Source organism: Oncorhynchus tshawytscha, linkage group LG32 (genome assembly GCF_018296145.1).
Source record: "Oncorhynchus tshawytscha isolate Ot180627B linkage group LG32, Otsh_v2.0, whole genome shotgun sequence".
NCBI classification, from domain to species: domain Eukaryota; kingdom Metazoa; phylum Chordata; class Actinopteri; order Salmoniformes; family Salmonidae; genus Oncorhynchus; species Oncorhynchus tshawytscha.
This window is the reverse complement of record NC_056460.1, coordinates 7,247,958-7,270,559: the sequence shown is the minus strand read 5'-3', so window position 1 is coordinate 7,270,559 and position 22,602 is coordinate 7,247,958. Positions and strand designations below refer to the sequence as shown.

General features: G+C 42.6%; 2 protein-coding genes across 2 annotated transcripts; both read right to left on the bottom strand.

The window, feature by feature from the left end:
* Positions 1 to 414: 414 nt before the first annotated feature.
* Positions 415 to 2,288, bottom strand: LOC112230153. Its single transcript, XM_024396345.2, has 5 exons — positions 2,011 to 2,288; positions 1,405 to 1,770; positions 1,174 to 1,234; positions 1,014 to 1,055; positions 415 to 770 (listed from the first exon to the last, which is right to left on the bottom strand). The coding sequence occupies exons 1-5, from the start codon at positions 2,189 to 2,191 to the stop codon at positions 704 to 706; spliced, it is 717 nt and encodes a 238-aa protein (XP_024252113.1). The 5' UTR covers positions 2,192 to 2,288; the 3' UTR covers positions 415 to 703.
* A 12,645-nt stretch (positions 2,289 to 14,933) lies between these two features.
* Positions 14,934 to 17,507, bottom strand: LOC112230154 (nucleoplasmin-like protein ANO39). Its single transcript, XM_024396346.2, is given in 5 exon segments — positions 14,934 to 14,981; positions 14,984 to 15,086; positions 15,393 to 15,453; positions 16,035 to 16,784; positions 17,326 to 17,507. Coding segments are annotated over 5 exon segments (1,140 nt in total). The 5' UTR covers positions 17,504 to 17,507.
* Positions 17,508 to 22,602: the final 5,095 nt, after the last annotated feature.

The following is a 22,602-nucleotide window of genomic DNA, read 5'->3' as shown; positions in this document are numbered from 1 at the left end:
TTTGACAAGTAGGGGGTCATTTTTTTTTAGATCAAATGACAAAAAAAATCACAATTAAATCCATTTCAATCCCACTTTGTAATGCAACACAATTTTTTTTTTAATCTATGGTTGGTGAATACTTATGATATCCACTGTAAGTCTCACGTAGCAAATTAGTAATTACATTTTTTTATTGATCAAATTTGACACACTCATTGACTTCCATACAAAAATTCCTCACATCATGGTCTTATTTTTGTGAACAGATTTTGGGCGGAGTAAACCCTCTTCCTGTTCAGTTTATCCCATGGTTACATCCAAGGTATGCCTTGCTTTAACCTGTTATATATTTATCCCAATTGCATTTAAAAGTAGGTGCAGGTGTTCACATCAACAACAACAAAAAATGATGATTAAACAAAACCAAAGAAATACACTGTTAAACTTTATTCTTTCTACATACATTCTATTTTGGTGTACTTTGTGAAAATGAGGCTGATGAGAACTAATTGTTACACACCATGGCTACATTTACACAGGAAGCTCAATTATGATCTTTTGGCATTGGTCATTTTTTGCAATTGGTTAATAATTGGGCAAAAGCTTAGAATTGGGCTGCCTGTGTAAATTCACCCTATGTAACTCAATGTATTGTTGAAAGAGTGAACGATTAGTGTGCGAAAAGACACTTTGGGGGTCGTCATCTGACATGGCTTCTCATTCAACACTCGGAGAAGTAGCTAGAGGCAACCGTCATGACACATTCCTTCTGGAAGAGCAGCTTAAACCTATAAGGATCATTAAAACAATATTAATGATGACATCAGAAAGTGTTTCCATTTCCATGTTCAGTTACACCCCTAGAGGTGCTCGCAAAAAAAATCACTCAAGGACATCCTAAAGTGACATTCTAATATCATTTTTCACACGTTTAAACATTGAATGCCAGCCCATTTCAATTCAACATGACGGAAATAGAATAGATTTCTTTTTAAAATTGAAAACACACATTTTGCATTTGCATAACTTACATTCTCATTAAAGCCATTTTATGATCCCCGGGCCCACTTTCCCTGTTTAAACGAAAAAAGGACAATCCAAAAGTTAGTAAGAATTGCTGCACTTGCACACGGTATATTAACACAATAAGAAAATGGAGAAAAAGCATCAACCTCAAAACCAAACACTTACACTGTCTGTTTGATTGTCTCCACACAGTCCAAGTCGTCACTGATGTCGTCGTCAATCAAATCTTGAGAGAGAAAAAAAAAGGCGCAACAGGGATACATCACTGACTCTCGAACAAGCCATTTTAATAAAAACCAAACTCAAGATCAAATCTAACATCCAACTACTCTATTAATGATCTTGTTGTGTTATTTGTCATATTTCTCTTCGATAGGACAAATTTATTGAACTCACCACTGCAGTTCATCTGGCAAAGGTTCAGAGACGGAGTGGAGCCGTTGGCACAGATCACACGGTCGCTCAGCTGAAACAAGCCGTAGAGGGTCCACATGGTCTCTTCTTCGCTGGTCTCCTCTTCGCTGGAGTCTTCTTTTCTGGAGTCCTCTTTTGATGGGCTGAACTGATGACTTTCAGCGCTGGATGAATCTCCGTGAGAATCCCCAGCGTGTCTCTTACCCCTCCTAGTAGTGTGCTCAGGGTGGGTAGGACGGGTCGGACGGTTATCATCCTTAGCAGGGCGGGTAGGGCTGTCATCATCATCCCTCCAAGGAGTCACAAAACGGGTGTTGAAACCTGTGGCCTTCTCTACGTGGCAGACGACTGGAAGAGGCAATGACAATTGAGAGTTACTTTACAATCGGACTCCTAAGGGCCGATTTCCCCATACACAGATTTAGCCTAGTCTTGGAATAAGAAGCCATTTCAATGAAGAATCTCGAGAAATGTTTCTTAGTCCAGGACTAGGCTTAATCCGTGTTCCGTGAAACCAGCCCATAGCATTTAAGAAATTGTTCCGATTGTTGAATGAAAAAAGTCATTGAGTTATGTTATGTAACTTACTTTTTGCCACAAAGTCCTTGTTTGTCAGATAATTCTCTCTGGCTTTCTCAGTCAGGTTGAATTTGAAGGCCGCCTCCTCCAATAAGCTCTTCAGCTCACATTTTGAGAGGATCCGTCCCTCAGACAGACTGGGAACCATCAAGACTGCTACAGCCAACACCAGCAGCATCTGCATCTTCATGTTGTCTCTGTCTGGTCTTTCCTCAATTGTGAGGGGGAAGACGAGAGTTGCACAGTAGATATACTCTTGGCGCCCTAGCCCCTTGAGAGTGACCTTTGACTAAGACTCGTTCTTGTCTCCTTTTTTTAAAATCCAAGGTAAGGCAATACATCTGGCTCTCTGAAATGGGTCAAAGGACTACCTAAATGTACCAAAGATCCACCCAGTGTTGTGTTTCACCATTCGATTCAGGCCTCTAGGAAAATGTGTTACAAACGGCTATTCGATGGTATCACAAAGGGTTTTCCTTTGTGTGACACCTGAGAAGTAAGTTGGGCATTAATTAGATTGACACACATAACAATTCTCACGGGTATCTCATGACCACGACTGAGAATTAAAGATCAGCGTCTATTCATTTTCATGTTCTGACGGGTCACATGACACCAGCCCAAGAGTAATACGAGACCCATGAATGAGGTTTGTTTTTATGCATTGTTTTCATGTGTACTGCTCATGTAAGGGATACTGTGTTTGCAGACAGATAACTTGTCTGGAATAAACAACGAAAGCTTACAAGGACAATAACATAACTACTAACATTCAAATTGAACTCTGCAGGTATACGAAAGATAATGGGGGAAAAAGTACAAGTACAGCTCTAGGGAACAACAAAGGCAGCAAGATGGCATCTGTTGGTTTCAGCTTCCTTATTGCTGGCAGTTGCAGGAGAGGATATTGTCTATTGGTCTGTGCTAACCCATTGAAGTTGAAACGTAAAGTGGGTAATGGTAGGGGTTAAGGTTAGGGTTTATGGTAGGGATGTCCCAAGGATCCCGCATAGCAATGACCGTTGTCTATTAGAGGCCTTTTGTCAACTTTGTTTGAGCATCAGGGGCTAACATCCTCCGTAGCACTCCATCTAGGCGATGGGCAGAACATACAGTTGAAGTCAGAAGTTTACATACACCTTAGTCAAATACATTTAAACTCAGTTTTTCACAATTCCTGACATTTAATCCTAGTAAAAATTCCCTGTTTTAGGTCAGTTAGGATCACCACTTTATTTTAAGATTGTGAAATGTCAGAATAATAGTAGAGATAATGATTTATTTCAGCTTTAATTACTTTCATCACATTCCCAGTGGGTCAGAAGTTTACATACACTCAATTAGTATTTGGTAGCACTGCCTTTAAATTGTTTAATTCGAGTCAAACGTGTTGGGTAGCCTTCCACAAGCTTCCCACAATAAGTTGGGTGAATTTTGTCCCATTCCTCCTGACAGAGCTGGTGTAACTGAGACAGGTTTGTAAGGCCTCCTTGCTCGCACACGCTTTTTCAGTTCTGCCCACAATGTTTCTATAGTATTTAGGTCAGGGCTTTGTGATGGCCAATCCAATACCTTGACTTTGTTGTCCTTAAGCCATTTTGCCACATCTTTGGAAGTATGCTTGGGGTCATTGTCCATTTGGAAGACACATTTGTGACCAAGCTTTAACTTCCTGAGTGATGTCTTGAGATGTTGCTTCAATATATCCACATAATTTTCCTTCTCATGATGCCATCTATTTTGTGAAGTGCACCAGTCCCTCCTGCAGCAAAGCACCCTCACAACATGATGCTGCCACCCCCATGCTTCACGGTTGGGATGGTGTTCTTCGGCTTGCAAGCCTCCCCCTTTTTCCTCCAAACATAACAATTGTCATTATGGCCAAACAGTTATATTTTTATTTCATCAGACCAGAGGACATTTCTCCAAAAAGTATGATCTTCGTCCTCATGTGCAGTTCCAAACCGTAGTCTGGCTTTTTTTTATGGCGGTTTTGGAGGAGTGGCTTCTTCCTTGCTGAGCGGCCTTTGAGGTTATGTCGATATGGGACTCATTTTACTGTGGATATAGACATTTTTGTACCTGTTTCCTCCAGCATCTTCACAAGGTCCTTTGCTGTTGTTCTGGGATTGATTTGCACTTTTCGCACCAAAGTACGTTCATCTCTAGGAGACAGAACGCGTCTCCTTCCTGAGTGATATGGCGGCTGTGTGGTCCCCATGGTGTTTATACTTGTGTACTATTGTTTGTACAGATGAACGTGGTACCCTCAGGCATTTGGAAATTGCTCCCAAGGATGAACCCGACTTGTGAAGGTCTACAACTTTTTTTCTGAGATCTTCGCTGATTTCTTTTGATTTTCCCATGACGTCAAGCAGAGTCACCTAGTTTGAAAGTAGGCCTTGAAATACATCCACAGGTACACCTCCAGTTGACTCAAATGATGTCAATTAGCTTATCAGAAGCTTCTAAAGCCATGACATCATTTTCTGGAATTTTCCAAGCTGTTGAAAGGTACAGTCAACTTAGTGTATGTAAACTTCTGACCCACTGGAATTGTGATACAGTGAATTGTAAGTGAAATAATCTGTCTGTAAACAATTGTTAGAAAAATTACTTGTGTCATGCACAAAGTAGATGTCCTAACAGATTGCCAAAACTATAGTTCGTTAACAAGAAATGTGTGGAGTGGTTGAAAAAACAGTTTTAATGACTCCAACCTAAGTGTATGTAAACTTCCGACTTCAACTGTATTTGCTAAGTGGACCTGAAAGTAGAAGTTGGAAAATCCCCTGTTGAATGTTGGTTGCTCATTCACACAGTACTCCGAGGAATGCGCTTTGGCCCATTTCCCTGGAAGGTGCAGAGCCTTCCTGTAATACACACGTAAAAAAACATATTTTTTTGTATTAATATTGATATGATCAAGTAGCTAGGTAGTATAGAAATAGAGAGGAAACCTTCATTGAAAAACAACTTCTAACTTGATTGACACGTCACATTTGAGTTTGTATACTAATCTAACACGTCAAAATTACATTTGTGAAATCACACTAAATTTGACCTGCTTATAGTATGTAACAAGTAAATAGCAACATTTAACATAAAGTGGTACCTCAAAGGAGATGATATGAGGACCAAATCACCCCAGTCACGAGTCTTCATAAAACAGGCGATGTCATCACTAATGTCATCATCAAGTAAAGCTTGAGGGCGAGTCAAACAAATCAAATGACATGTCATTTCTCACATGCTTTGTGAACAACAGGTGTAGGCTAACTGTGAAATGCTTACTTACAGGTCCTTTTCCAACAATGCAGAGTTAAAGATAAAATACATTTTAAAAACTGACATAGTGACAAAAGGAATAAATACACAGTGAATAACAATAATGAGTAAAAATAACAAAGCTATATACAGGGAGTACCAGTACCGAGTCAATGTGCAGGGGTACAAGGTTATCAGCTATGTACATATAGGTTTGGATAAAGTGACTAGGCAAAAGGATAGGTAATGGACAGTAGCAGCAGTGTGTGTGTGTGTGTGTGTGTGTGTGTGTGTGTGTGTGTGTGTGTGCGTGTGTGTGTGTGTGTGTGTGTGTGTGTGTGTGTGTGTGTGTGTGTGTGTGTGTGTGTGTGTGTGTGTGTGTGTGTGTGTGTGTGTGTTGCCAATATGCTGGGGTTTCAGTGTAAGTATGTGTGTGTGTGTGCAAGAGAGTCAGTGCAACAATGCAGGTCCTGGATGCCATTTGATTAGCCATTTAGCAGTATTGTTTGGCAGTCTTATGGCTGTTCAGGGTCCTGTTAGTTCCAGACTTGGTGCACTGGTACCAAGGTAGCAGAGAACAATCTATGGCTTGGGTGGCTGGAGTCTTACAATTCTTTAGGACTTCCTCTGACACCGCCTGGTATAGGGGCCCTGGAGGCAGGAAGCTCGGCCACCACCCTCTGTAGCGTTTTGCGGTCGGGTACCTAGCAGTTGCCGTACAAAGCAGTGATGCAACCAATCAAAATGCTCTCAATGGTGCATCTGTAAAACTTTTTGAGGGTCTGAGGGCCCATGCCAAATATTTTCAGCCTCCTGAGGGGGAAGAGGCGCTGTCGTGCCATCTTCAGAACTGTGTGGGTGTGTGTGGACCATGTTAATTCTTTAGTGATGTGGACACAGAGGAACTTGAAGCTCTCAACCCACTCCAATACAGCCCCATCGATGTGGTTGGGAGCGTGCTCGCCCCTCCGTTTCCTTTAGTCAACGATCAGCTCCTTTATCTCACTGATTTTGAGGGAGAGGTTGTTGTCTTGGCACCACACTGCTAGGTCTCTGACCTCCTCCCTAAAGGTTGCCTCATCGTTGTCAGTGATCAATCCTGCCACCATCGTGTCGTCAGCAAACTTGATGTTGTTGGAGCCGAGCTTGGCCTCGCAGTTGTGTGTGAACAGAGAGTACAGGAGGGGACTAAGCACACACCCCTGAGGAGCCCCCATGTTAATGGTCAGCATGGTGGATGTGTTGTTGCCTACCCTCACCAACTGGGGGCAGCCCGTCAGGAAGTCCAGGATCCAGTTGCAGAGGGAGGTATTCAGTCCGAGGGTCCTGTGCTTGGTGATGAGCTTGGAGGGAACAATTGTGTTGAATGCTGAGCTGTATATCAATGAGTGAACAGGTCAGGGTTCCATAGCCGCAGGCAGAACAGTTGAAACTGGAGCAGCAGCACGGCCAGGTGGACTGGGGACAGCAAGGAGTCCTCATGCCAGGTAGTCCTGAGGCATGGTCCTAGGGCTCAGGTTCTCCAAGAGAAAGAAAGAAAGAGAGAATTAGAGAGAGCATACTTAAATTCACACAGGACACAGGATAAGACAGGAGAAATACTCCAGATATAACAGACTGACCCTAGCCCCTCGACACATAAACTACTGCAGCATAAATACTGTCATTGCCAACAAAGGGTATATAACAAAGTATTGAGATAAACTTTTGTTATTGACCAAATACTTATTTTCCACCATAATTTGCAAATAAATTCATAAAAAATCCTACAATGTGATTTTCAGGATTTTTTTTCTCATTTTGTCTGTCATAGTTGAAGTGTACCTATGATGAAAATTACAGGCCTCTCTCATCTTTTTAAGTGGGAGAACTTGCACAATTGGTGGCTGACTAAATACTTTTTTGCCCCACTGTATGGGAGGCGCCCTATTTGTGACTTGGGGCGCGTTCCTCTGTTCAGACACTGTTCAGACATTACTGACACCTGATGAATCTGACCAGGGGAACGCAACCATTGTCTGCTTATTGCCCCCGCCTCGACCAACAAAAAAATTGCCAGTGAGTTGTTTCCCTCTGGGACTCCTGTTCCGTGGGGCAGGGGCAATAAGCACACCAGAGTGGCCCCGCCCCAATCAGAAAAACATGAGGGGGTGTCTTGCTTTCTCTACAGTCTCTGCTTCAGAATTCTTCCCTGTTGTTAGCTAGTGATAGCAAAGATTATTTATTATATTGACAAGATTTCAAGAAACCATTCTGACAATGAAAATACATGTCCTCAAAGATGGAAAGCAGATGGGAGGAGACAAGATCAAGTGGGACCATTCTAAGCAATGAGACGGCAGAAACGCGTGTGAACAGGTACAAGTCGTTTTTCTGAAAGTTCTGAAAGTTGCCGAATGCCACATGCGTCCACTTATATCAGTACATTTGTAACAACCTAAACATTACTCTATTTGATCAAATAAACCTCACGTAATTTGATACTCTCTCATAGACTTTCCTGCAAAATAATCTGCTTATCTCGCAGGGACAGATTTTGGGCCGAGTTAATCCTCTCGCTTCGCCTCTTCCACTCTGGTGATAGCTAGTGATAGTGATGCACAAGCTAGGCCTATCTGAAACATTGCTATCTACTGGCAGCATTTAACAGCCAGAATCAGAAGCTTGAAAAAATCAATCAAAAAAAAGCTTGAAAAGTCCATTTGAAAACCCCCCAAAACAAAATACAAAATACAACTGAACATTATAATATGTTTTTTATTTTATTTAGTTTTGCAGTCAATTATGGTAGTTTCAGTATAGTTTTACAAATGTTTTTCTTAATTATTTTATTCCAGTTTACTAAATCGTTTTTTCCAATTTTAGTTTAAGTTTTAGTTTACTATAATGACCTTGGTGAAGACACTAGCCAGCTGGTCAGCGCATGCTCTGAGTACTCGTCCTGGTATTCCGTCTGGCTCCGCAGCCTTGCGAATGTTAACCCGTTTTTAAGGTTCTTACTCACATCGGTGCGGTCTTAGTGCCAGCATCGGTTTGTGGTGGTAAATAGTATGGTCTGCAGCTTTGGTTCTGTTCAATTAGCCAAGTCCACGAACACTCATCTCAGTACAATATATGGATAACCAATCATACATTAATCAAATCAAATCAAATGTTATTTGTCACATACACATGGTTAGCAGATGTTAATGCGAGTGTAGCGAAATGCTTGTGCTTCTAGTTCCGACAATGCAGTAATAACCAACAAGTAATCTAACTAACAATTCCAAAACTACTGTCTTATACACAGTGTAAGGGGATAAAGAATATGTACATAAAGATATATGAATGAGTGATGGTACAGAGCAGCATAGGCAAGATACAGTAGATGGTATCGAGTACAGTATATACATATGAGAGGAGTATGTAAACAAAGTGGCATAGTTAAAGTGGCTAGTGATACATGTATTACATAAGGATGCAGTAGATGATATAGAGTACAGTATATACGTATGCATATGAGATGAATAATGTAGGGTATGTAACATTATATTAGGTAGCATTGTTTAAAGTGGCTAGTGATAGATTTTACATCATTTCCCATCAATTCCCATTATTAAAGTGGCTGGAGTTGCGTCAGTGTCAGTGTCAGTGTCAGTGTGTTGGCAGCAGCCACTCAATGTTAGTGGTGGCTGTTTAACAGTCTGATGGCCTTGAGATAGAAGCTGTTTTTCAGTCTCTCGGTCCCAGCTTTGATGCACCTGTACTGACCTCGCCTTCTGGATGATAGCGGGGTGAACAGGCAGTGGCTCGGGTGGTTGTTGTCCTTGATGATCTTTATGGCCTTCCTGTAACATCGGGTGGTGTAGGTGTCCTGGAGGGCAGGTAGTTTGCCCCCGGTGATGCGTTGTGCAGACCTCACTACCCTCTGGAGAGCCTTACGGTTGTGGGCGGAGCAGTTGCCGTACCAGGCGGTGATGCAGCCCGCCAGGATGCTCTCGATTGTGCATCTGTAGAAGTTTGTGAGTGCTTTTGGTGACAAGCCAAATTTCTTCAGCCTCCTGAGGTTGAAGAGGCGCTGCTGCGCCTTCTTCACGATGCTGTCTGTGTGAGTGGACCAATTCAGTTTGTCTGTGATGTGTATGCCGAGGAACTTAAAACTTGCTACCCTCTCCACTACTGTTCCATCGATGTGGATAGGGGGTGTTCCCTCTGCTGTTTCCTGAAGTCCACAATCATCTCCTTAGTTTTGTTGACATTGAGTGTGAGGTTATTTTCCTGACACCACACTCCGAGGGCCCTCACCTCCTCCCTGTAGGCCGTCTCGTCGTTGTTGGTAATCAAGCCTACCACTGTTGTGTCGTCCGCAAACTTGATGATTGAGTTGGAGGCATGCGTGGCCACGCAGTCGTGGGTGAACAGGGAGTACAGGAGAGGGCTCAGAACGCACCCTTGTGGGGCCCCAGTGTTGAGGATCAGCGGGGTGGAGATGTTGTTGCCTACCCTCACCACCTGGGGGCGGCCCGTCAGGAAGTCCAGTACCCAGTTGCACAGGGCGGGGTCGAGACCCAGGGTCTCGAGCTTGATGACGAGCTTGGAGGGTACTATGGTGTTGAATGCCGAGCTGTATTCGATGAACAGCATTCTCACATAGGTATTCCTCTTGTCCAGATGGGTTAGGGCAGTGTGCAGTGTGGTTGAGATTGCATCGTCTGTGGACCTATTTGGGCGGTAAGCAAATTGGAGTGGGTCTAGGGTGTCAGGTAGGGTGGAGGTGATATGGGCCTTGACTAGTCTCTCAAAGCACTTCATGATGACGGAAGTGAGGGCTACGGGGCGGTAGTCGTTTAGCTCAGTTACCTTAGCTTTCTTGGGAACAGGAACAATGGTGGCCCTCTTGAAGCATGTGGGAACAGCAGACTGGTATAGGGATTGATTGAATATGTCCGTAAACACACCGGCCAGCTGGTCTGCGCATGCTCTGAGGGCACGGCTGGGGATGCCGTCTGGGCCTGCAGCCTTGCAAGGGTTAACACGTTTAAATGTCTTACTCACCTCGGCTGCAGTGAAGGAGATATGTTAACATTATGCTAAATAGGTTTATGGCAGAAGGATGTCTTTTGCTCACCACTGCACATTGTCTGGCAGAGATTGAGAGATTGAGTAATCAAAGCACAGGCAATCTGATCACTCTGCCAACAGTCCATAGACCATATTTACATTTAAGTCAATTAGCAGATGCTCTTATCCATAAGGACTTACAGAAGCAATTAAGGTTAGTGCCTTGTTCAAGGCCACATCGCCAGATTTTTCACCTAGTCGGCTCGGAGATTCAAACCAGCGACTTTTTGGTTACTGGCCCTACGCTCCCAAGTGCTAGACTACCTACCGCCCGTACATAGAGACTCATGGGTATGGCCATTTGTAGTTAGTTGTGTTTTCTCCCCGGGTTGTGGATGGCTCTCTTTTTCCTCCTCCTCCTTCTGACTCGTCGTCGCTTGCGTCTTCCTCATAACATTCACTTTCTGGCTTATCGACATCTGCATTCCGACTTCCGACTTTCCTTTGCGATCTGAGTTTCGCCGCTTTCGCTCTCCGTCTTTCTTCGTCACTATTGCTCTCATCGTCACTTTCCTTCGACTTTGCTTCTCTCTTTGGCCAGTCATTGAACGGCCTCCTGAACAATGGACGTCTGCATTTCACTGAAGGTTTCACTCTGAGCTCGTTGTGTTTTCCCTCTGTCTCGTCTGCAGCTCTCGTCGTTGGCATCTACCTCTCTGTGAGAGGTTGGCTTGACTTCTCTCAGATCCGTTGTCTCTTTCTGACTCATGGCTACCATCTTCTTCCTTGTTTTCGGGTCCTTTGAATGGTATCTTGTGGCCTCCAGCTAAACGGTGGGTATCTGGCCCTCATGACAGGTCTCTCTCTTTGGCCAGGATGCCTATTCGTCGAAGGGACCTTGTCTTTAACCACAGGGTTATGTCGCAGAATACTGTAAGATAACTGGAAAAACCATGTCATGTTATGAACAGAAAGGAAACATAGAAAGTAAGACCAAGACCATTAGATATTTGAAGGTTTAAAGCAATGCTACATTAATAGGTAGTCATGGACCCCAAAGACAGGTCTTGATATTTGAAGTGATCTTCGGGGTAACTTCAATCAACAAATTGCATTACAAAAAAATTGGCCAAGATGTCATCCATTGATGCCCTTTTCATGTATTTTTTTTAAATTTGACCTTTATTTAACTAGGCAAGTCAGTTAAGAACACATTCTTATTTTCAATGACGGCCTAGGAACAGTGGGTTAACTGCCTGTTCAGGGGCAGAACGACAGATTTGTACCTTGTCAGCTCGGGGGTTTGAACTTGCAACCTTTCGGTTACTAGTCCAACGCTCTAACCACTAGGCTACCCTGCCTGACTTTGAGAGCTGCTTCCTCCAGTTTGGTCTTCAGGTGACATTGGGAGAGTTGCCGCCCCTCAGACAGCCTGGGGACCACCAAGGCTGCTACGGCTAATTACACCAGCAGCTCCAGCTTCATGTTGTATCTGAGTGATCTGTTCAGAACAGTGTGAAATGCTGTGAACCAAGTATATAGTATCCTATATTGAGGTTATAATGCGGTCGTCTGCACCATGGGCACAGCGGAAATGTACACTGAAACAATAACATTAAACAACATCATAGTATGGCTTTAAATACCTCCCAGGGTTCCAGTTGATGAAATAACTTTACTGTTGTAGACAAATACAATAATGAAACCTGAGCTAATCGTTAAAGGAGTTGTCAACAAACACTCACATACCTCATTGTTTATAGATGTATTGTCAAATGGCTTGAAAATAAACCCCACAAAGAATATATTCCAAGCCGTAATTGGGAGGGGGGAAAAAAGGACTACTGCTTAATTTAAAAAAGAGCAAAACATCAGCCCTGCCACTTGATTTTCTGTAGTGCTAAGGGATGCAAGGACTGACAGTCCATTAGGTCAATATGATACTTTTAACCCTGTTTTGCATGGCCAACGTTTGTAATGGTGTGTTTCCTGCCTTAAGGCTATGGAGTGTTCAGAACAAACAGAAAACCAGGAACATTCCCAGGACATTAAATAACATTCCCATTAAGTTAGGGTTTTATCTAACATTCGGATGATAATATCCCAAAAACGTTGAAATATTGTTTTGGATTTTTTTCAGAATTAAAAAAAATGAAACATCCTTAGAATGTTCTAACATTCACTCAAATGTTGTGCACAACATCTGTAAAAAGCACCACAGAACATTCCTCTAATGTTCTTATTGGGTTTCCAGGTAATGTAATAAGAAACTGTGTTCTGGGAACATTCTTTCAACATCAGGCAAATGTTTTATGCAAACATTGTATAATCATCAGCACAACTGGACCGTTTTGTGTTATTATAACTTTTGGGGCAACCTAATGAATGTTCTGGAAACGTTCACAGAACCAGTTTTGGTTTGCTGGCTTGACTGACATTTTTGTCATATCATTACAGTTGCTCCCATTCTCCAACACCCCAGCCCCAGCATTCAGTGGCTTTCTTCAGCGTGTTTCTTTGGAGGCTGTGTTGTAGTCAGTGGGATTTATAAGTAATCAGAGGCAGAATGGCCATAGTGGAATTCTGGCAAATGAGAGATGGGCTGGTCCATCTTTAGCCCAGTGGGCCTGTCTAAATCAGGGGTTTTGTGCAGAATTACCATTATTTGGCTAATATTGGGCTGATTTCTGCTCCCAGTCAGTTATCAATTGATGAAGAATCAAGTTATGCAATGTGTACAGATTTCTTTGTTAATCATGCTTTCAAAATAACAAAATTGTGATTAGAGGAACCACAAAATATTTGAATCAGTGCACAGGCTATATTTTTCTTAGGTATGCGTTATGGGATTTTTATGAATAATGACTAAATTATGTATACATTTAGCTTAGAACTATAACTAAACAGAATACTACCCTGTCACTGTGTGAATGTATGAATCTTATTATAATCATAACACTGAATATAATGTGTGTAGTTTTAGTCAAGAATTAGAACAAGGACTTTCTGTTCCTTGTTAGAAACGAATGGAGCTATCATCAGACCGGCTGGAATACTGTGTTCCTTACAGGACATTCTGTCCCTACCCAGGGAGGGGAGAGACCTTGGGCTTGTAGCAGATTGTTTAACAGGTGGCAGACAATGTGAGAAGGCTTGTGAACTATATTTCCATTGTATCTGAGAGGAGGAGGGACATTTATGATGAAATGTGAGGTATATAAACCAATGTACATGGTATTATGACCAGAGCTCACGAGAATAAACGCTATTGGCTAATTTTGGTGGCTGGTCTCTGTCCATTTTATGCAAATAAGAACCTTACAAATTCTTAGAAATGGACAGTGTTTTAATTGAATTGGTTAATGAACACATAATAACTAAATTCATCTAACAGTATGTTTGTAATTTTTTTATGTTATTGTTACCCCAATTTTTTTTTTAAAGCCCCAACATCCACTGACCCAAGGCTCATAACATGTTCTGTTAATCCCCACTAGGCACACACTAGTTGAATCAATGTTGTTTCCACATCATTTCAATGAAATTACATTAAACCAACATGGGATAGACATTGACTCAGTGGTGTAAAGTACTTAAGTAAAAACACTTTAAAGTACTACTTGAGTTGTTCTTTGGGGTATCTGTATTTTACTTTAGTATGTATATTTTTGACTACTTTTACTTCACTAAAGAAACAAATGTACTCTTTACTCCATACATTTTCCCTGACACCCAAAAGCACATTTTGAATGCTTAGCAGGACAGGAAAATTGTCAAGTTCACACACTTATCAAGAGAGCATCCCTGGTCATTCCTATTGCCTCTGATCTGGCAGACTAAACACACATGCTTCATTTGTAAATGATGTCTAAATGTTGGAGTGTGCCCCTGGCTATCCGTCAATAAAAAAACAAAATGGAGCCTTCTGGTTTGCTTAATATAAGATATTTTAAATGATTTATACTTTTACTTCTGATAGTTAAGTGTATTTTAGCAATACATTTACTTTTGATACTTAAGTATATTTAAAACCAAATACTTTTAGACTTTTACTCAAGTAGTATTTTATTGGGTGACTTTCACATTTACTTGAGTAATTTTCTATTAAGGTATCTTTACTTTTACTCAAGTATGATAGTTGGGTACTTATCCCACCATATCGTTGAATTGATGTCTATACCCAGTAGCTTCTTTTACAGATCTAATTTCGCACCACGATCATCCCTCCAAATAATGACAACTTAAAAATACATGTTGGGTTTCATTTCTTTGAGATTAAAATTGAATACTTAATTTAACAGAATTGTATTAATTAACACAAGCAAATCAGGTGTTGCCATATAGAAAATAATACACTGGAAACCAAAAGTCTTTATGATAATTTTATGTATTTTTGTTTGTGAAAGAAGGAAATGTTGTTACCAAGCAACAAAGGAGATTTTCAACAAAATGGCATCTGTTAGATTTAACTTCCTTACTCGTGGTAGTTGGACAGTTGAAGGAGAATATGAGGCTGTTGCCTAATGTCTGTAGGAGGCACTTGTTGTCCCAACATAAGGGATAACGGCTCAAATCATTCCTAGCACGCCATCTAGAGGTAATAGAAAGTAGCATATTTGTGGAGCTTATAGCAAAGATAAGAGTTGAGAGAAAGAAGGAAAATGCTCTGTTAAACAGTTGTTTGCAAAGTACTCATAGTACTGTTAAGTGGTTGGTCACACTCAAAGTACTCAGAGGCTTGCAGCTTGGCACATTTCCATGGGAACTTCAGAGCCTTCCTGTAATACACAAATTAAAATGGTTATTATTTTGTTATTGTATATTTATCTGTCAATAATACAGCTTGCTTCAAAGTTGTACAACGGCTTAAAAGACTATTTACCGTACAAAAGTAACCATTTATGTTATTGCATTTTGAATGTCAAATTTCTATTGAATTAGATTGCATTAATTAAGTCCCAAACAAAAGTCTCTTTTGTGCTGTCAGGGGGCTGCTTCACTTTAATTCATGTTTTATGGATCAAGATCAGTGTGGCATCAATGTCATTGTCCTCACTATTCACTAGTACTGGCAGTTAACTTACATCCAGGCACGAGACTTCACAAAGCAGGCAATGTCGTCACGGATGTCATCATCAACGAAGGCTGGAAGGGCAGAAACACAGTCATACAGTCAGTACAGTTCCCGTCAATTACCTAAGGCCTTTGTGTGCACTTTGCAGGTACAGTATTTTAGCCCTGCACCTTGAAAATTTTCGCTAATGTAGGACTAAACATTGTGAGTGTGATTACAGAGAAGTGAGAGGTTGATTACGAAACCCATTAGTTCTAATCTCTTGTGTTTGTTCATGACACAAGAATAATCCATCTGTTTGTTTGTCCATTCATTCATTTATATACGCAGGACTAGGCTGGTGTTTAAGACAGACTTTAGGTCCAAACTGCAGATAACTGGACCAACCAAGTCAGAGTGAGAGCAGGAAATGGAGAGAGATAGAGCGAGATTATATATTTGGAAGTTTTAAAACAGCAGTACCTGGAGGTGTGTTGTTCAACACCAACGTAAGGGTTTGACATGATCACAAGCCTGACGTTCATTCATTCACTCACTCACTCATGTAGGCCTATTCATTCTTTCATACATACATGTACTGTACATACATACATGCAGGCATTTGTTGGCATTCTGCTAAACAGGCTGAGGAAGGAAAGATGTTTGTACTCACAGCTGCACTCTGTCTTACAGAGATTGAGAGAGCGAGTGTTGTTGGAGGAGGCGCAGGCGAGGCGATTGCTCAGCTGGAAGAGACCGAAAAAGCTGAAGGACAGGGTCTTGATCGGCTTGAATGGCTTGCGCTTCGACTTATGTGGCGGTGGCTTGCGGCTCTGTCCGGGACCTCTGAACTGCTTTGGGATGTATCTCTTCTTCCTGTTCCCCTCTCTCTCTTTCGGTTCCTCTCCTACTTGCTCGTCCAGCTCCGCCTCGAACTCTTCCAGGTTCTCCTCGTCTAGCTCATCCTCGTCAACCTCGTCTTCATCACCCTCATCCTCATAGCCGCAAAACTCTTCCCCCTCAGCCGCTTTGCTTTCTTGCGCCTCAACTTTGTCATGTTCTTCCTTATCACCAGCGAACTCCTCAGCCTCACGCTTGTTCCTTCCTATCGCGGGACTCCCTGGTCTCGTCCTCTTCCCTTCGGGCCTCTCTGATCTTGGGCTCACTCCCTCTGTTTTCCCGGTAGGTTTGGGTTTCATTCCCCCAGGCTTTCCTGTAGGTCTAGGCTTGTCCTCTTCTCCCTCAGAACTGACTCGATCTTCCTTTGACTCAACATCTCTACCTGGACGTTTGTGCCCAAACAGTCTCACAGGTCTCCTGCTGATGGGGCGCCTTTTGGATTTATGCAGGAAAGGTTTGCGCAGGACAAGGTTGGTCACAAGGCTGGTGTTTAAACCAGACTTTAGGTCCAAACTGCAGATAACTGGACCAACCAAGTCACAGTGAGAGCAGGAAGAGAATAGAGGGAGAGATTATATATTTGGACGTTTTAAAGGGGAAGTTCAGTATTTTACTTGATTTTTCCTCACCCTGAAAGTAGTCTATAAAATAAAACAAAACATGGATTACAGTTTGTCTTTAAACAGCCACTACAAACTTCCGCTAACCTTAGGCACCGCTGACTAGGGGCAAACATGCAATGTTTTTTTTTTAAATGGCCAAATCACCTTTAATTAACTTTAATCAAATAATTTAGTTTATTTCATTTGATTTGGCCATTCAATTTGGTAAATTGTCCCCATTGATTTTAGCTGAAGTTTGTAGTGGCTCTTTAAAGAAAATGGCCCATAGACTACTAGGGTGTTGACCCCTTTAACATTAAGTTGTAAAATATTGAACTTCCCCTTCAACTAAATTTGAGACCTTTTTCAGTGACATTGATGTTTTATGCTCTCACACCACCTTTAAGTCATCTCTCGAAACTCACACAAACACAATAGGCCTACATAGAATTCACAACCCACTTTTGGCCAAGGCGTTGTCCAGTTCGACTCCCTTTGCTGCAATTTTCTCAGTCAGATTGAATTGGTCAGCAGCCTCTGTCAGTTTGGGCTTCAGCTCACATTTGGAGAGAAGAAGCCCCACAGACAGGCTGGGAACCAGGGCTGCTACAGCCAACACCACCAGCAGCTCCAGCTTCATGTTGTCTTTGGGTGATCTGTTTAGCATGGTATGGAAAGATATAGGATAAAAATATACATGATTATCCTACAAAGAGAAGCTGTAAGGCTGTTCTGAAGAGTTGAAGAGTTCCATTCCAAAACGCTATACAGCACATTCGGAAAGTACTCAGACCCCTTCCCTTTTTCCTTTCCCTCAATCTATACACAATACCCCATAATGCCAAAGCGAAAACAGGTTTTTAGACATTTTTGCAAATGTATTATAAATAATAAACAGCAATACCTTATTTACATAAGTATTCTGACCCTTTGCAGTGAGACTCGAAATTGAGCTCAGGTGCATCCTGTTTACATTGATCACCCTTGAGATGTTTCTACAACTTGATTGGAGTCCACCTGTGGGAAATTCAATCAATTGGACATGATTTGGAGGCACACACCTGTCTATATAAGATCTCACAGTTGACAGTGCATGTTAGAGCAAAAAAAATAAACCATGAGGTCGAAGGAATTGTCCGTAGAGCGCCGAGACAGGATTGTGTGGAGGCACAGATCTGGTAAATGGTACCAAAAAATGTCTGCAGCATTGAAGGTCCCCAAGACCACAGTGGCCTCGATCATTCTTAAATGGAAGAAGTTTGGAACCACCAAGACCCTTCCTAGAGCTGGCCGCCCTGCCAAACTGAGCAATCGGGGAGAAGGGCCTTGGTCAGGGATGTGACCAAGAACCCGATGGTCACTCTGACAGATCCCCAGAGTTCCTCTGTGGAGATGGGAGACGTCTGGAGGAAACCAGGCACCGCTCATCACCTGGCCAATACCACCCCTAAGGTGAAGCATGGTGGTGGAAGCATCATGCTGTGGGGATGTTTTTCAGCAGCAGGGGTTGGCGGACTAGTCAGGATCTAGGGGAAAAAAATGAATGGAGCAAAGTACAGAGAGATCCTTGATGAAAACTTCTCCAGAGCGCTCGGGACCTCAGACTGGGGCGAAGGTTCACCTTCCAACACGACAACGACCCTAAGCACACAGTCAAGACAACGCAGGAGTGGCTTCGGGACAAGTCTCTGAATGTCCTTGAGTGGCCCAGCCAAGAGCCCGGACTTGAACCCGATCGAACATCTCTGGAGAGACCTGAAAATAGCTGTGCAGCGACACTCCCCATCTAACTTGATAGAGCTTGAGAGGATCTGTAGAGAAAAATGTGAGAAACTCCCCAAATACAGGTGTGCCAAGCCTGTAACGTCATACCCAAGAAGACTTGAGGCTATAATGGCTGCCAAAGGTGCTTCAACAAAGTACTGAGTAAAATGTTCTGAATACTTATGTAAATGTATCCATTTCTAAAACCTGTTTTTGCTTTGTCATTAGAACAAGGCTGTAACGTAACAAAATGTGTAAAAAGTCAAGGGATCTGAATACTTTCCGAATGCACTGTATAAACCAATTCTTCACATTTGTGTTTTTTCATCAGAAATGATTGCTTACAGTATATCCATTTTCTGAAATGTTGGTAAATTAGTTTTTATTGTTTAAAGAACTTGAGAAAAAGATGGATGTTTTTTCACCGTCTAGTCATGGCGCGGTGTTCAATGACAGACGTGTATTTGTTTGATATCTATCACTTGACGGTTTCATTTCAGAGAGGCAAATAATCATGTTTCGTTGCAAAATGCTATATATCCTTCTCACTCTCACAGCAATAATTAGTACTGCTGGGGTTTTACACAGTCAAATGTGATAAATAACTACATTTTTTAATAAAGAACTGTACAAATGATATATTTGTGACGTCAATATATAAAACAAACTAATAAATATAATAATAGGAGATCTGTATGTAAAATATTGACATTTGACCATTTAGCAGATGTTCTCATCCAGAACGACTTACAGTTAGTGCATTCATCTTTAGATAACTAGGGGACAACCACGTATCACAGTCAAATATACAGGATACCAACATTCCATTCCAGCTTATCAGTATGTAGCATTTTGCAACAAAACCCATTTGAATACACATCTAAAATCTATTAATAAAAAATCCGAGAACAGTAATATTTTACACACACACATGAAGGTACCTACAGAATATAATTTTGGAATGAAACTCTTCAAGTTCATGAGAGGCTTTATGTTGTTGTAGGCAAATAAGATGAAACATGAGCAGATCATTTAAGGATTTTTCAACCAACACTCATGTATGTTTCAAAATGTATTGTCAATTCAAATCAAATCAAATCAAATCAAATCAAATTTTATTTGTCACATACACATGGTTAGCAGATGTTAATGCGAGTGTAGCGAAATGCTTGTGCTTCTAGTTCCGACAATGCAGTAATAACGAACAAGTAATCTAACTAACAATTCCAAAAAAAAAAACTACTGTCTTATACACAGAGTAAGGGGATAAAGAATATGTACATAAGGATATATGAATGAGTGATGGTACAGAGCAGCATAGGCAAGATACAGTAGATGATATCGAGTACAGTATATACATATGAGATGAGTATGTAAACCAAGTGGCATAGTTAAAGTGGCTAGTGATACATGTATTACATAAGGATGCAGTCGATGATATAGAGTACAGTATCTACGTATGCATATGAGATGAATAATGTAGGGTAAGTAACATTATATAAGGTAGCATTGTTTAAAGTGGCTAGTGATATATTTACATCATTTCCCATCAATTCCCATTATTAAAGTGGCTGGAGTAGAGTCAGTGTCATTGACAGTGTGTTGGCAGTAGCCACTCAATGTTAGTGGTGGCTGTTTAACAGTCTGATGGCCTTGAGATAGAAGCTGTTTTTCAGTCTCTCGGTCCCAGCTTTGATGCACCTGTACTGACCTCGCCTTCTGGATGACAGCGGGGCGAACAGGCAGTGGCTCGGGTGGTTGATGTCCTTGATGATCTTTATGGCCTTCCTGTAGCATCGGGTGGTGTAGGTGTCCTGGAGGGCAGGTAGTTTGCCCCCGGTGATGCGTTGTGCAGACCTCACTACCCTCTGGAGAGCCTTACGGTTGAGGGCGGTGCAGTTGCCATACCAGGCGGTGATACAGCCCGCCAGGATGCTCTCGATTGTGCATCTGTAGAAGTTTGTGAGTGCTTTTGGTGACAAGCCGAATTTCTTCAGCCTCCTGAGGTTGAAGAGGCGCTGCTGCGCCTTCCTCACGATGCTGTCTGTGTGAGTGGACCAATTCAGTTTGTCTGTGATGTGTATGCCGAGGAACTTAAAACTTGCTACCCTCTCCACTACTGTTCCATCGATGTGGATGGGGGTGTTCCCTCTGCTGTTTCCTGAAGTCCACAATCATCTCCTTAGTTTTGTTGACGTTGAGTGTGAGGTTATTTTCCTGACACCACACTCCGAGGGCCCTCACCTCCTCCCTGTAGGCCGTCTCGTCGTTGTTGGTAATCAAGCCTACCACTGTTGTGTCGTCCGCAAACTTGATGATTGAGTTGGAGGCGTGCGTGGCCACGCAGTCGTGGGTGAACAGGGAGTACAGGAGAGGGCTCAGAACGCACCCTTGTGGGGCCCCAGTGTTGAGGATCAGCGGGGAGGAGATGTTGTTGCCTACCCTCACCACCTGGGGGCGGCCCGTCAGGAAGTCCAGAACCCAGTTGCACAGGGCGGGGGTCGAGACCCAGGGTCTCGAGCTTGATGACGAGCTTGGAGGGTACTATGGTGTTGAATGCCGAGCTGTAGTCGATGAACAGCATTCTCACATAGGTATTCCTCTTGTCCAGATGGGTTAGGGCAGTTTGCAGTGTGGTTGAGATTGCATCGTCTGTGGACCTATTTGGGCGGTAAGCAAATTGGAGTGGGTCTAGGGTGTCAGGTAGGGTGGAGGTGATATGGTCCTTGACTAGTCTCTCAAAGCACTTCATGATGACGGATGTGAGTGCTACGGGCGGTAGTCGTTTAGCTCAGTTACCTTAGCTTTCTTGGGAACAGGAACAATGGTGGCCCTCTTGAAGCATGTGGGAACAGCAGACTGGTATAGGGATTGATTGAATATGTCTGTAAACACACCGGCCAGCTGGTCTGCGCATGCTCTGAGGGCGCGGCTGGGGATGCCGTCTGGGCCTGCAGCCTTGCGAGGGTTAACACGTTTAAATGTCTTACTCACTTCGGCTGCAGTGAAGGAGAGACCGCATGTTTTCGTTGCAGGCCGTGTCAGTGGCACTGTATTGTCCTCAAAGCGGGCAAAAAAGTTATTTAGTCTGCCTGGGAGCAAGACATCCTGGTCCGTGACTGGGCTGGGTTTCTTCCTGTAGTCCGTGATTGACTGTAGACCCTGCCACATGCCTCTTGTGTCTGAGCCGTTGAATTGAGATTCTACTTTGTCTCTGTACTGGCGCTTAGCTTGTTTGATAGCCTTGCGGAGGGAATAGCTGCACTGTTTGTATTCAGCCATGTTACCAGACACCTTGCCCTGATTAAAAGCAGTGGTTCGTGCCTTCAGTTTCACACGAATGCTGCCATCAATCCAAGGTTTCTGGTTAGGGAATGTTTTAATCGTTGCTATGGGAACGACATCTTCAACGCACGTTCTAATGAACTCGCACACCGAATCAGCGTATTCGTCAATGTTGTTGTCTGACGCAATACGAAACATCTCCCAGTCCACGTGATGGAAGCAGTCTTGGAGTGTGGAGTCAGCTTGGTCAGACCAGCGTTGGACAGACCTCAGCGTGGGAGCTTCTTGTTTTAGTTTCTGTCTGTAGGCAGGGATCAACAAAATGGAGTCGTGGTCAGCTTTTCCGAAAGGGGGGCGGGGCAGGGCCTTATATGCGTCGCGGAAGTTAGAGTAACAATGATCCAGGGTCTTTCCACCCCTGGTTGCGCAATCGATATGCTGATAAAATTTAGGGAGTCTTGTTTTCAGATTAGCCTTGTTAAAATCCCCAGCTACAATGAATGCAGCCTCCGGATAAATCGTTTCCAGTTTGCAGAGAGTTAAATAAAGTTCGTTCAGAGCCATCGATGTGTCTGCTTGGGGGGGGATATATACGGCTGTGATTATAATCGAAGAGAATTCTCTTGGTAGATAATGCGGTCTACATTTGATTGTGAGGAATTCTAAATCAGGTGAACAGAAGGATTTGAG

Coding starts and splice junctions, on each gene's coding strand:
- LOC112230153 (XM_024396345.2), bottom strand. CDS start 2,191: ATGAAGATGCAGATGCTGCTGGTGTTGGCTGTAGCAGTCTTGATGGTT. Junction 1,056..1,173: donor GAGACAATCAAACAGACAGT/GTAAGTGTTTGG, acceptor TCGTTTAAACAG/GGAAAGTGGGCCCGGGGATC. Junction 771..1,013: donor AAAATGGCTTTAATGAGAAT/GTAAGTTATGCA, acceptor TGATCCTTATAG/GTTTAAGCTGCTCTTCCAGA.